At 52.1% G+C, this 13,548-nt stretch overlaps 1 protein-coding gene across 1 annotated transcript; it reads right to left on the bottom strand.

Annotated features, from left to right (window-relative positions):
• KANK4 (KN motif and ankyrin repeat domains 4) lies at nucleotides 1-10,677 on the bottom strand. Its single transcript, XM_084211393.1, has 9 exons — nucleotides 10,622-10,677; nucleotides 7,499-9,310; nucleotides 6,454-6,565; nucleotides 4,976-5,194; nucleotides 4,365-4,452; nucleotides 3,777-3,996; nucleotides 2,278-2,420; nucleotides 814-1,014; nucleotides 1-232 (listed from the first exon to the last, which is right to left on the bottom strand). The coding sequence occupies exons 1-9, from the start codon at nucleotides 10,635-10,637 to the stop codon at nucleotides 143-145; spliced, it is 2,901 nt and encodes a 966-aa protein (XP_084067519.1). The 5' UTR covers nucleotides 10,638-10,677; the 3' UTR covers nucleotides 1-142.
• Nucleotides 10,678-13,548: the final 2,871 nt, after the last annotated feature.

Genomic DNA, 13,548 nt, shown 5'->3' with positions numbered 1-13,548 from the left:
CAGAGCAGGGCTGTGAGTGGGAGGAATGAGGAGGATGAGGCACAGGGAGCATTATTCAGTGGTGCAGGGAGGTTCCTGCCCGGTGGCCCCGCTGCATGGCCCTGCCCCGGCCGGGCTGCTCAGGGAGGTGCTGGCTCCCCGCTCACACCGGCAGGGACGGGCTGAGCTCGATGTGGGCTCGCAGGAGCGCGGCGATGTCCCCGTGGGCCAGTGACAGCGCCGAGTTCCCGCCCTGCAGGACACAGAGGGGAGACATCACGGCCAGAGTGAGTCCCTGCTCCATCCCCAAGCCTTCCCTCCCTCCATTCCTCCCTGCCTTACAGTGAGTCACCATCCCAAACCCTCCTTTGGGCCTCAACCACACCAAACTCAGCCCAGCTGTGCCTCTGCCCGGCCCCGGTGCCCTCCTGCACGTCTCAGATAAAATTATAGTTTAATTAGAAAATAGTTCCATAATTCCAAACGCAGCCCTGTGGCCCAGCAGGAGGAATTTCCACCCACTCCCAGCCCAGCCCCATCCCACACATCCCCATGGAGAGGCTCCATTCTCAGGAAGGAGTTAATTGCTGCTAATTTCTCGGAGATGAAGCTGTGCTAATTCCACATGCCAAGGATTTCATCAACACTCCTGCCCAGCCTATGGCTGTCACAGCCACCCCATCCACAGCCCACCAAAACGAGGGGATTTGATTAGAAAATGGACTGAAATCAACACTTCTTCCCTTCAATCCCCGCCCCGGGGGACTGCTGCCTGGAACACGGCATCCCAGCTGAGTTTCCTTCCCCCTGCCCGCAGTGATGTGGGAGCCCCACCTTGTCAGTCAGCGTGACCAGGCAGCCGGGCTGCGCCAGGAGCAGCCGGACGATGTCGGCGTTGCCCTGGCGACAGGCCACCATCAGCGCCGTGGTGCCCTCCTCGTCCTGCAGGTTGACATCGGCCCGGCAGGCCAGCAGGGCTCGCACCATGTCGTCCCTGTCGTGGCTCACCCCCAGCATCAGCGCGGTCTGGCCGCCCTGCAGGGCCACAGGACAGGCTGAGCACCCCCTGCCCGCCTCCTCCCACAGCCCTGCTCGAGCAGAGATTAGCAGCAACAATAACAATAACAATAACAATAACAATAACAATAACAATAATACTAATACTAATACTAATACTAATACTAATACTAATAATAATAATAATAATAATAATAATAATCAGAAGAGGAAGAAGAAGAAGAAGAAGAAGAAGAAGAAGAAGAAGAAGAAAAAGAAAAAAAAGAAAGAAGAAGAAAAAGCAGTAGTAGTATATATTATGATCTGATAATATTTACAATAATACAACAATAGTAAAATATAAAATTATTATTTGTCTATAATGATATATATAATAATATTATATAATAGTATAATATATTCTATTATATAATATATATTACTATAGAATACTTATAATAATATAATAATGATAATAACATAATTATAATGATAGTTGTATAATATACTGTTATCCTTCTATTATTATTATTATTATTATTATTATTATTATTATTATTATTACTATTACTATTACTATTACTATTATTGCACATATAGAACAATTGAATAATTTAGATTGGCAAAGCTCTCTAAGATCACCGAGTCCAACCACTAACCCAGCACTGCAAAGTCCACCACTGATCCACGTCCCATAACCACATTGTGTCACAACATTGCATATTATCATTGCATGGTACATACTCTATAATAATTCCTATTAATATTGCATCCTATTGCATGTTATTATCAAATCACCCTGATGCTCCTCAGCAGGTGTTATGAGAGGCACCTGTTCACTTCTGGAAGGTCCTTGCAGCAGCATGGCCAAACTGCCCAGCTGCCCCCAAATGTGGCGTCCCCAAATCCTCCTGGGCAGTTTATTCAGATCTGGACTAACTTTTACAGCAGTGTGGGAGGGCACTCTCATCCCTAAACCGAAGTGTGTGACTCTGATGAAGCTCACCAGCAAACCTGGGGTTCACCCCTCGCTGCTCCTCCCTGGCAGCATTTCTGATTTTTGCCTCAGAAAAACTTGTTTGCAAAATTTTCAGCCTTTTTTTAGTTGCTGCATTTGCCCCAGCTGTCACACCCCTTCCCAGGGAGCTGCTGGGTGGCCACACTGCAACTCAGGATAAAGTTTCTTTTGGAACGTTTGGGAAGCAGCAACTCCCACCCCATTCCTGCTGCCGGGCCTCAGCCTGGCGCTGCCACGGAAGGTAAGGAGCCCAAATGACCCCCCAGCAGTTTCCTGTCACACACCTGGGCAGCTCTCAGGTTGACATCCCCCTCCTTCAGCAGCCTCATCACCACCTCCATGTCCTGGCGGGTCTCGGGGGCCGCCAGCGGCGTCAGCATCACGGCCGTGTAGCCAGCACGGTTCTGCAGGTCCAGGCAGCACTTGCCTGCAGGGGATGCATCCAGCCCGTGGTGGAGCACCCAGAGGGAACAGAAAGGAGAGAGGGAGGCATGCAACGTGTGGCATCTCAGAAAAAGGAGTTATTCCATAATGATACGGGACGGGGATTTATCTGTTTTGAATATCCAGGCTCGTGAGCACAGCATTAAACGGCCCCTGGTGCTACAGTTAATTACAACTGTTGAGGTCAACTCAATTAACTTTGAAGACCACAACAAATAGAAATTAAAGGGGGATAATTAATGCCTCAAGCACATGCTGGTTGGAGCTGTGGGCTGTTTGCTTTGGCTCCGGTGGCAAGGGAGCAGCAGAGAGACGCCCACCACCCAACGGGCTTGGAAAACATCCTGGCCCGGTTTCACTCATTTTTCACTTCAAAGAGCCCATTTCCAGCTCCTCCACCAGGAATGAGCCGTGTCTGAGGGGGAGGGCTCGGGTCCAGCCTCACCCTGAGGAAGCAGCTGCCTCAAACCCTTCCCTCCCTGCGCTCCTGGCAACAATCGGGTTATAGATGTGTATGATAATCTGCCATTTCCCAAACATTTCATGGATTGTCTGGCCCATGAGAAAAGGCCAAAGTGCCTCTGTTCTCTCGGACCACGAGCACATTTTTGCCCTGTACGGGCTCAGCTGAGATTTTTGTTCTTTCATTGCAACACAAGCTGAAAGTTCAAGAGTTTAACATGGGAGTTTTCCTGCAGTGCCGGGGGGTTTCTTACGCTCTCAGGGGTCTGACCCTCCTGCCCCGAGCCACAATGTGGTTTTGGCGGCTGCAAGAAGCTGGAGAGCCACCCCATCCCACCTGGACTGGGGCCATGAGGGACATCCCTTTGGGTACAGCAACTGTGAGCCATCCCAAAGTCAGGCTGCAAAGCCCTCAAGATGTGTGGGGGCACTGATGAGCCTTCATGTCCCTGAGGAGCCTCAGCTGGGACCCCCGACTGCATCCATGGGCCCAGAGCTGAGCTGTGGGGAGGATGCTGGTCTTGAGGTCAGCCAGGTCTCCTGGATGGACTTCAGCCCTATCCTGGTACTTTGGGTGGATCTTGGGCCCCTGTTTTTCTCCTGGATGGACCCTGACTCCATGTTTGCCTCCTGGATGGGGCCCTTGCAGGTAGGTGGCTGTTGGTCCTCAGCCCCCCCTCTGTCCCACCTCCTTTAGCTCCTGACTTAGTTCCCTGGGAGGACCCTGGACCTCCTTCAGTGTTTGCCATGTCTGGGACCATCCATGTCCCCCTGTTCCCCATGCAGCCATCCCTCACGAGACCACGACCCCGTGGCAAGAGCCACTGCCACCCCCTGCCCAGCAGAAGCCCTGGCAGAGCAGAGTGGCCGTTCCTACCCGTGTCCAGCAGGAGCTTTGCAACCTGGAAGTTGGAGTGGGACACGCTGTAGTGGAGAGCTGTGTTGCCATTCCTGTCAGGCAGGTTCACCACGGTCTCCAGGAGCTGGGGCTGGATGTCCCCCAGCGCCTCCAGGTACGCTGCCACCACCTCCGGCCTGGAAGCCTTTTGGCTGGACACCTGGAACCACTCCTGGGAGATGGAGCCCAGGAGGTGCTGCTGCAAACACAAAGTGCCACTGTCACTGTCCCTGCAGAGCAGTGGCTGCCCCAACTCCTGGCCCCACCCGCCAGCGCTCAGCTTGTGGGTTTGTGATTGCTGCTACAAGTTGAGGGGGAAAGGAATTTCCTGTGGTAACTTGGATGAGTAACCAGACAAAGCCTTCATCTTTCTCTTTTCTGGTTTTTTCCCCCCTCTCTTCCTTTCTTTTTGGCTGTTGTAAAACTGACTCAGATGTCACCTCACCCCCCTCTCCTCACAAAGCTGTCCAGAGCACAGCCTGCAATGTGCCACAGGGATAATCTCGTCCATTAAAGTGAACAGAGAGCATGAACCGTGTCTGAAACGGGACTGAGAAATATCTGTACCAGATGTTGGTTGCTTCTGCTCCTGATTTCTGGGAGGTGTTCACTGAGGAGCTGGCAGGCAGCAAGGAAATCTTCGGAGGGTTTGCATCTAAAGGGAAAAGACTTTTGTAAATCCACCATGGGACAGGAGACATTGAACCAAGTAGGAGAACACCAAGTAGGCAGATTAGGTTGGAATATGTTCAACACATTTAAGTGTTTAAATTATTGGACACAAGTTGTCCCACTGACTTGACACACATTTTAGGTACAAAGCCAAGCACTTAAGCAGAGGTTTAAGCCCAGAGTCACAGATTTATATAGTCAATTTAATTTATTACAAAAAACCCTTAAGGTGGGGTAAAAAAAAATATTATTCCTGAACCTGCAAAGAACTTTACCAAAAAACTTTCCATGAGAGGGGAGAAATGAGCTAACTCACCAGACATGACTCAGTAGGGCCTGAATCAATTCCCATTAGATTCTGTAGTAACTCAGAAAATATTTAGCTCTTCAAAGCCTTTTCCCTTTCCTGCAGAGGTCACCACTGCTGTTGCACCAGAAGAAGCCCCAGCCCAGCCCTGCAGTCCCGTGTCCTGTGGTTACCACGGACAGCGCAGTGTCCTGGTTACCTGAGAGCCTGGTGCTGAGAGCAGGGCGCTGCTCCTGCTGATGCCTCCTGCTCATCATCATCATCCTCCTCCTCACACTTCTCCTCTGAGGAAGGCCCTCTGCTTTCCCTTCCATCCTGCTCGGGCTCCACGTCCCCAGCTCTGTCCTCGGTCTCGGTGTCGCCGTCCGACGTGCTGTCCTCACAGCTGGTGTCCTCTTCACTTGACGTTGTCTCGTAGCTATTTGAGGACACCACAGGTTACTCCCTCCTTCCCCAGCCACAGCCACGGGACCTGACCAAGGCTCATGGCCCCCAGTGGGCCTTGGGTGATGCCCAGAGTGACAAGCAGCAAGTTAAAAGGTCTGAGCCACAGCCGAAGTCAGGGTTAGTCTTTGTTTGGCTCCTTAAGCAGCAGGAGTGTGACAGAAGCAGTTAATGAGCAGCAGGCAAGGTTACTTCAGGGTTTGGAGGGATGTCCATCACACACAGCCCAGGCAGGGGCTGAGAGCTGCCTCCCTGCTGGGAGCTGCTGGCACGGTGGCAGGGTGACAGGAGCAGCAAAGCAGCATCAGCAGCCTTGAGGAGCACGAGACAAAAGCTGTGTTTGCACAGCTTTTGGGCTGAAGTCTTTTGGGCTGAATCCACCATTCCAGTAGCCCTGATAGAGATCTCTCCCCTGGTTGTCTAAAAGCATTAGTATTAATAACATCTTCCACAAAACAGAACGTTCACTCTGATGGACCCCAGAACCTTCCTCAAAATAACCAAGACTCCTCCAGTCCCTACAAGTTGTACCCATTTGGCAGAGCCCAGCAACTGGGAGTCAGGAGAGCAGGGTGTGAGCAGAAAGCAGCACCCAGGCTGGCACACACAGCTGTCTGCCCAGCCCAGGGACAGTGACATGTGTCCTGCACTCTTCCTGCCAGCACACGTTCACCTCAGCAGGAGCTGCTGCCTCTGCTCAGCTCACAGGCCAAGGAGTTGGATACTGGACACACCCGGAATGGGGAGCACAATTTAAAGTCTCCTTCACCCCAAGGTCATTCCTCATTTACCAAAAAAGTCTTTTCCCAGGCCCTGCACCAAGTGCTGTTGGCTTTGCTGGAGCGTGGGGGCAGGTTAGTGGCAGCGTGCTCACCCAGGCAGTGCTGGCCTCCTCCAAAACCCACCAAGGGCAGTGGGAATCTTCCCAGGGAATCTTCCCATGAAATATTCCCACCTTCCCCAGATGGGTTTGGGATGAAGCCCCAGGAGAAGGGTGTGCAGAGAGTGCCAGTCCCCAGCGTGTCCCTGCTGCTCTGAACACTGCCCCACCCTTCCTTAGCGGGGTTACTCACAGGTTATCAGTGATGCATTAAAGAAGGGAGAAAAGAGGCTCTATTTCAACTGGCCTTTTAATCAGGAGGCGAAAAGAGGGGGAGAAAGAATGACTTCTCCAGCGATACAGAGGACATTCCACGTTAAAAGGCAGCTTTTGTCTTCTGAACGGATGCTTACCCACCATTTACCCCAACAAACTGGAGATTCTTTTTGGTCCCATTGCCTCCTGCATGGAAACCATAACCTTTCTTTTTCATGATGGATTTAAGACTTGTGGTTGGAGAGTTTTCTACCAAAATACAAAATAATAGATTAATTAAGCAGATGTGCCATAATTAGCAATAATTATTCCCAACCTCGAGCAACAAGCTACAAATCATAATTGCAAGCATCTTACAAGAGCCTTTTGATGTCTTGCAAAACTACAGATGCAGCTGGCCACAACCTGAACCTGACCTGCCACCTTTAATACAGGTCTCAAACACCTCCAGGTCACTGGGAATATAAAGGAAGTGACTGGGAATTGTGTATTTGTCCTACGAATATAAGTAGATTTTGTAATACTGTTTTGGTTTTTGGGGTTTTTTTCCCCAATAGCAATGTATTGGAAAATTCCTATATAAATCTGCTATAATAATACATGGATGAGTTTTTCCATTGGACTTTGAATAGTGTCCACATATTAAGGAATAAGTCACTTATCCATTTGCAAGTCCCTTCCCTCCCTCCCTCAGAGAACAGGCATTGGATTCCCATCTTCATATAAGCTAAAATTATTTTAGATGAAGGTCAGTGAGTGGGGACAGGTCTCTTCCCAGCCTGATTGCTCAGTTAGTTTGACTGGTTTGGGTTCTGGAGAACTCCACACTGATTTACCCCAGATGAGCACCAGCCTAATATTCTTGCAAACTGAGATGTGCAATCCGAATAAAAAGAATGTTTACTTGATGGACCAGCCACCAGTGTGGCAGCTTTTGGAAGCTGATCCTGCATATAAACGAGCCACTGCTTTATGAGCTCCTACATCATTTTGTTTGCTTTTTTCCATGTCAGATCCGTAACTTGTGCCGTGCGGAGATTTGCCTTTCTCATCATGCTTTGTCCAGACTATTCCTGATCTGACTGACAACAACTGTTTCACCACATCCCCCCTGCTCCACGCTGGAATAAATGGGGAAAGATTTGGCCCGGACACATCAAAGCCTCTGCCAATATTATTTACCCAACTGTTGATAGTGCGTGTTGGAATTCTCCTTATCCACAGGGCCTTGTGAGGAGTAGGCAGAGAGCAGGGAGTTGAGGGAATTAACTAACTGGTTCTGGATGGAGCTGAGCTTGGAGGCTGGCTGCTTGATAGCGCTGGCCAGCTCGGGGTACCCGTGCTCCAAGCACAGCCACTGCTCCTGCAGGAGCTCCTGGATCTTTTTTACATATTGGCCAATGGGGTCAACAGCCGGGAGCTCCTCCTGGCCAGGGGCCCCTTCCTCCTGCAGCCCTTCCCGAGGTTCATCTTCTCCAAAGCCCGCCTTGCTCTGGGCCGCGCTGGGGCCGAGGGAGTTCTGGTGGTTCTGGTTGTGGTCGCCGGGCTGTTCGTGGATCTGCAGCTGGGCGAGGCGGGGAGCAGGAGGTCCGGCCTCCCTGCCGGCCTCACCAGCACGTCCCTCTGCCCCAGCACCTGCCAGCCCCTGCTCCCCGCACGCCTCCACAGCCTCGGCGCCGGTGCTCTCTGCCCTGAGGGTGCCGCAGCCGATGGATCTGGTGGAGAGCGGGATATTGACGTTGATGCCCTTGTCCTGGGCCTGCCTGAGCCCTGTCACCTGGGAGAGCTCGGTGTTCACCGCGGCGTCCAGGCGCTGCAAGGCCCCGCTGCCCCGCCGCCCCCGCAGCTCAGCCTCTCGGGACTTCTCCTGCCACAGCTGCTCTTCCAGCTCAGCTTTGGAGCTGGCCAGCAGCTTGATGCTTTTCTCCTTCTCCTGGATCTCCTGATCCTGCTGCTCCACCACCGCCCTGACCTGCTCGAGCTCCTCTTTCTTCTTGGCCAGCTGCTCCTCCAGCTCTGCGACCTGCTGCTTCAGCGCCGTCACCCCGCCGGGCTCTGCATGGTCAGGGGCCTGGGGAGCACCGCTCTCCTTGTCCCCTCCAGCCTGGACATTCCTCTCCTCACCTTCCTTCAGCACCTTCAGATCCATCTCACCCACGCTGAGCCGCCTTTCCGCAGGGCTCCCGCTCTCCTCCGCCAGCCGGAGGGCAGCCGGTGCCGCTGCCTCAGCCCTGGCCACGTCGGAGCCATCGGCGGCATCGCCCTCCTCGGCCCCGCTCTCCTCCAGCACCTGCAGCTGCTGGCTCTGCCAGGGGGGCTGCAGGGGCACAGCCCCGCAGGGATGCCCCACGGAGCCGTCCCGCTCCATCTCCCGCGGCGGGGCCGAGGCGCTGCCGTCCGAGCCGGGCCGGGAGGCGCTTTGGGAGCCGGGCTGGCCGTGGCAGGGCTGCGGAGGGCTGCGGAGGGGCGAGGGCCCGCCCGGGGGGCTCTGGCCGGGGGGCAGCGCCTCGGGCATGCTGGAGGCCCGCAGCAGCTGCGGCCGCGCCCTCAGCGCGTCCCGCGGCCAGCCCGGCTCCGCCTGCGGCCGGCCCAGCTCCGCCTGCCGCCGCGCCTCCGCCAGCAGCGCCTGCCGCCGGTAGCTCGGCTCCTCGGGGGCCGCCCCGGCCGGCAGCACGGCCCGCGGCGGCTCCTCGCCCAGGGACGCCTTTCGCTGCGGGAAGGAGCAGGTGGAGGTCCAGCTCTTGCTGGGAGCGGCGGTGGAGCAGCCGCGGGAGCCGTTCTCGGGCAGGCTGAAGTTCCGCGGCAGGGTGTTGAATTTGGGCTGCTTGGCTCTGCGGTGGATGTGGACCCTCCTGATGGTGTTGCCTTTCTCGATGTCGTCCACGTACTTCAGGAAGTCCAGGTCCAAGTGGAAGCCGTAGGGTGTCTCCAGGGAGTAGGGGAGGCTGCGGGGCTGCTCCCTGTCCCCGTCGGGTTTGGGTGGTTGGCCATCTGCTGAAACACCCCCACCAGAAAAAAGAAGAAATTACCGAATTTTGGAAAAAAAAATTGTTTAGAGAGGGGGAGAGATGTTTTTTTCTCTTTTCATCTCAGCTTTGGGCAGGCAGCTCATTATCGTGGAGGCTGGTGGTGAAGCTGTGCAGAGACACAGTGACACGCACCAAGCTCTGATCTGGTTTTCCAGAGGTACATCAGGTAATTTGTGCACTGAGGAAGCCAAAAATTTCCTGAAATCATGGCTCTAATTGGCAATTAAGCAAACAGCAGGTCTTGCAGGCAGAGCTACGTGTCTGTGTAGGTACAGAGAGCTGCCTGGTGGATAATAAATCCAGCTCAATAATAGAATGTGGGATCAATCTATGACAATGACATTCTTCAAGGCTTTTGGTTTGGTTCGAACTTTTCAGCGGCATAAGCAGTGCACACCAAGCAGGGAAATCATTGCCTCGCTTCACCTGCAACCACCAGGTCACAAATTATTCCTTGAAAATGACGGATCTGGGCAGAGGCTGCTGCTCAGAGCCGCAGCCATGCAGAACACGCATCCCAAGGTGACCGGCTCAGCTCCCAGCACAGCTCCTAACTGAGGGAAATCGCCACTAAGTGGGTGCCACTGCGTCTGCCCACCTAGCCAGCACAGGCAAACAACAGCTCCCCACCAGTCTCCCGCTTTAACACAGCCATCTCCAGCCTGCAAACATCCACAGCCCCCAGATTTCCACCTGGAGGGTTAACACTTAGATTTCTGCACTTTCTTTTATGCATCAGGTTCCTGAAATCACAGTGGAGGGGGCTGCTCTGCACCTCTGAGCACACAAGTTGGGCTCGGTGAGGGGCAGGAGGAGGCAGCAGGGCCCATGGCTGACCCCTTTGTCTCCATCCTGGAGACAGCTGGAGAGGACCAGGATAATTGGGAACAGATTTTGGTGCTGCTCAGCACAGAGCATCACTGAGATGCTGAGGTGCTGCCTGGGAGGGAAGCAGCACGTGGAAGCCAGAGGAAGGACAGAGGGAAGACACCACTGGGGTCATGCCAGGGCACAGGAGCACAGCTGGAGGGTGGGAGCAGGGATCTGTCACAGAGCATGGGAGGACAAATATGTGCTGATCCAGAGCTGGGACCTGCTTTGCTGTGGTTTTTAAGAAATCAGCATGATAATGAATGATGCATTTTTCATCTCTTGGCCCCACATCTACAGAGAGCAGGTTATTTACAGCATTTCTGGTAAGGAAATTACTCCAGGGTTTGGTTGGGGGTTTTTTCAAGGAATAAATGAACAAAAAAACATCCTGTAAGCTCCATACCTTCTGTCTTCTCCATGGTGGGATCTACCTGGGCTGTCACTTAAGCATCTTCTGACAAGGGCTGAGGAGTCGCTTCACCCTTGAAAAAAGAAATGGATACTTCTAATTTGATAAAATAACACACTCAGCCATGTGAACTTCATCTCTCCTTAAAGCCTTACAACCCTTCAAAGGCCACCCCCCTCCTACTTCCCATCTTCTGCAGCCCAGTGGTGTCCAAGGCCTTTGAAGCTGCTAAAATCAATAGCTCCTTTTCCAGAGGCAACAACTTGTGCTTGACAGACACATCCCAGGGAGCTGGTCCTTGTAAAACATCCCCTGCATTACAGAGGGTTTGACTGCCAGTGAGGACAGACAGACATTTGGGATAGCTTGAGATTGATGGCATAGACTCCTGTGAGCTGGAAATGTCCAACATGAAAAAGCTCCCTCCTGACAACAGGGACATAAACTACACACAGAAATGACTGGTTTGCTTTTTTTTTTTTTTTTTATTTTTCTTTAATCCATACCAAGCAAAGATTCAAAATTTAGGTTGAATCTCGTTCAAAGGACAGCCATTACTTCAGAGCACGTCTCTACTGTTAAAAAGAACCTTCACCAAATTGCACTGGACCACAGACAAATTGCTTTCAGCTCAGGGAACAACTTCAGGTGGAGATCTACCACAGCCAACAGTGGTAGATCTCCACCTGAGATCTTCACATCATTTCTGGGCTCTGTTACCAGAAATGGTAACACATTTCCAGCTCCTTCCCATCATGTGGACACGGATGAGACCCTCCTGGAGCATGAGAAATTAAGGCTGGGAACAACCAAGAAAGGTCCTGGGTGAAACTTCTCACTTCCAGATGCTTTAGAAAGGCACAGGGAGGAGGCAGGGAAGGGTGAAGGAGGTTGGGGCACTTGGACATCACAGTAGGAGGCTCCCTGGCTTGTGTGAGAAGGACAACAACGCTCCAAGTGAGAAGGTCTGGTTTTAATTTCTGCCACAGAAGATGATGTGGGAGTTTCCTGAACAGTAGGTTGTTTGTTTATGATTCTCCTTACAGTATCTAGTTTGGTTCCTGGCCACAGATGGCCCCACAGCTGCTTGGAAGTCCATCCCTGCTCCTCCAGTGCATCCCAGTGCTATGCAACACTCTCAGGGCAGGACCGAGCAGCACAAAGCCTGTGCTGAGCCAGCCCCAGCTCACACCCCTCTCATGGACCAAAACACCAGAGTCTGAACTCATTTTCTGCATGCAGAGCTTGGCCTCAGCGAGGGCTTCAGTTCCAGAGCTCCCCAGGAACGGGCTCCAGCTGACCCTTACCAAAGACCAGCTAAAAAATGAAGTCAAATCCTGCTGTATTGTTACCACAGGACATTGCCACATCCCTGGAAGTGTCCAAGGCCAGCTTGGAGAGGGCTCTGAGCAGCCTGGGATGGTGGAAGATGTCCCTGCCCATGGAATGAGGTGATGTTCAAGGTCCCTTCCAACCCAAGCCATTCTATGATTCTACAACGAATACTTTGAAAGATCAAAACCTTTTTATGAAACAATCAATTGTCAATCACCTGGGCACATTTATGGTCAGTTTAGAGCCTTGATGGGAAGTCAGGAAGGTCCCAGCCCAAGGAGAACATCAAAGCTCTGCACAGCTCCAGCAGGGTCACGCTGATGCCCACCCAGCACCTTGTGAGCTCCTGGAAAGCTCCTCAAGTGCTCTCCAATTAACCACACTCCTTCTACAAAGGACAACTCCTCCTGTCTCCTCCTGCCAGAGAACAGCACGTGCCAAAACAAACACCAACCTCTTTCTCAAATGTTGTTTCTTTCCCTTAATTTTCCGACTGCAGCCAATTCCAGCCTGACCAGCTACACTCCACTCTTCTAGGTCATTTATTCAGAAGGAGGGGGGAAAAGCCAGTGAAGAGGATGGTTTTTAATATCTAGATAATTACATTTGGATCATTTATGAGCTGGCTGGGTCCCAGCTCTGCAGCCCAAATTGATACTACGACTACTCTCCTTTGACCAATCTACTTCAAAATCGCCTCGTAAAAGGATGCTGGATGTCCCCAACCAGCTTGCTGATGTTCTCCTGTCCCCTCCAGGGCAGCTCAGGCATGGAGAAGATGGCTTAGAGCCAAAAATTTGCCTCTTTGGACCCCACAGCTGCTCTCCCATGCCTGTCCCTAAGAAAAATGAGATTAAAATATGAAGTCATCTGGCAGAAGTAGCAGACCTCTACACCCAGGGTCCATAATTTGAGTCAGGGTAACAGTTTTAGGTGCCTCTCCATCCTACTAAAACCTGTTAGCCTGACCCTCTGCCAGGTTCTATACTTGCTGAGTTTTCTCTGTTAAATGAAATTGAAGAACATTTCTTTTTCTCCCCATGCATCACTGATTCTTACCTCTGCTCCACAGACAGGCTGTGGGGAGGATTAATCCAGGTTGGAATTAGGCTGTTTTTCTCAAGGCAGGAATAAATACATACAGAAATGGAAAAGCCAAATATGTGAGAAGGCAACAGCACAGAGCGAAGTGGTTTAATTCCCGGGGGCAGCCTGTTTGCAGGGACAATGTACTGCCTTTTTAACCAGCCTGGACTCAAGCACTGGCTCTTTACACTCACATTTAACCCCTCTTTCACTCCATCCCACTTGCCAGGCAATAAGAGCAGCTCTCCCATCCACCCCAGCCAGCAGAAAGGAGAGCACCACGACACCCCCAAACATTTAAATTACAAATTAACTCAACCACGTACCACAAATACCCACAAAATCCATTCTCCCAGAGTGTCTTGCTAGTAATTTTAACTGGGAAACAGTTAACCCTGAGTCTTTAAATAACAAGATAACCCACCAGCACGTTAGCACAGTCTCCTTAGCTGTAACACAACACGATCTGAGCTCTCTGCCTGTCTGTTCTCCTGCACTGC

The sequence above is a fragment of the Fringilla coelebs genome (genome assembly GCF_963513975.1).
Source record: "Fringilla coelebs genome assembly, chromosome: 9".
Classification (NCBI taxonomy): domain Eukaryota; kingdom Metazoa; phylum Chordata; class Aves; order Passeriformes; family Fringillidae; genus Fringilla; species Fringilla coelebs.
The sequence above is the reverse complement of the archived record's forward strand: the minus strand, read 5'-3'. Positions and strand labels throughout refer to the sequence as shown.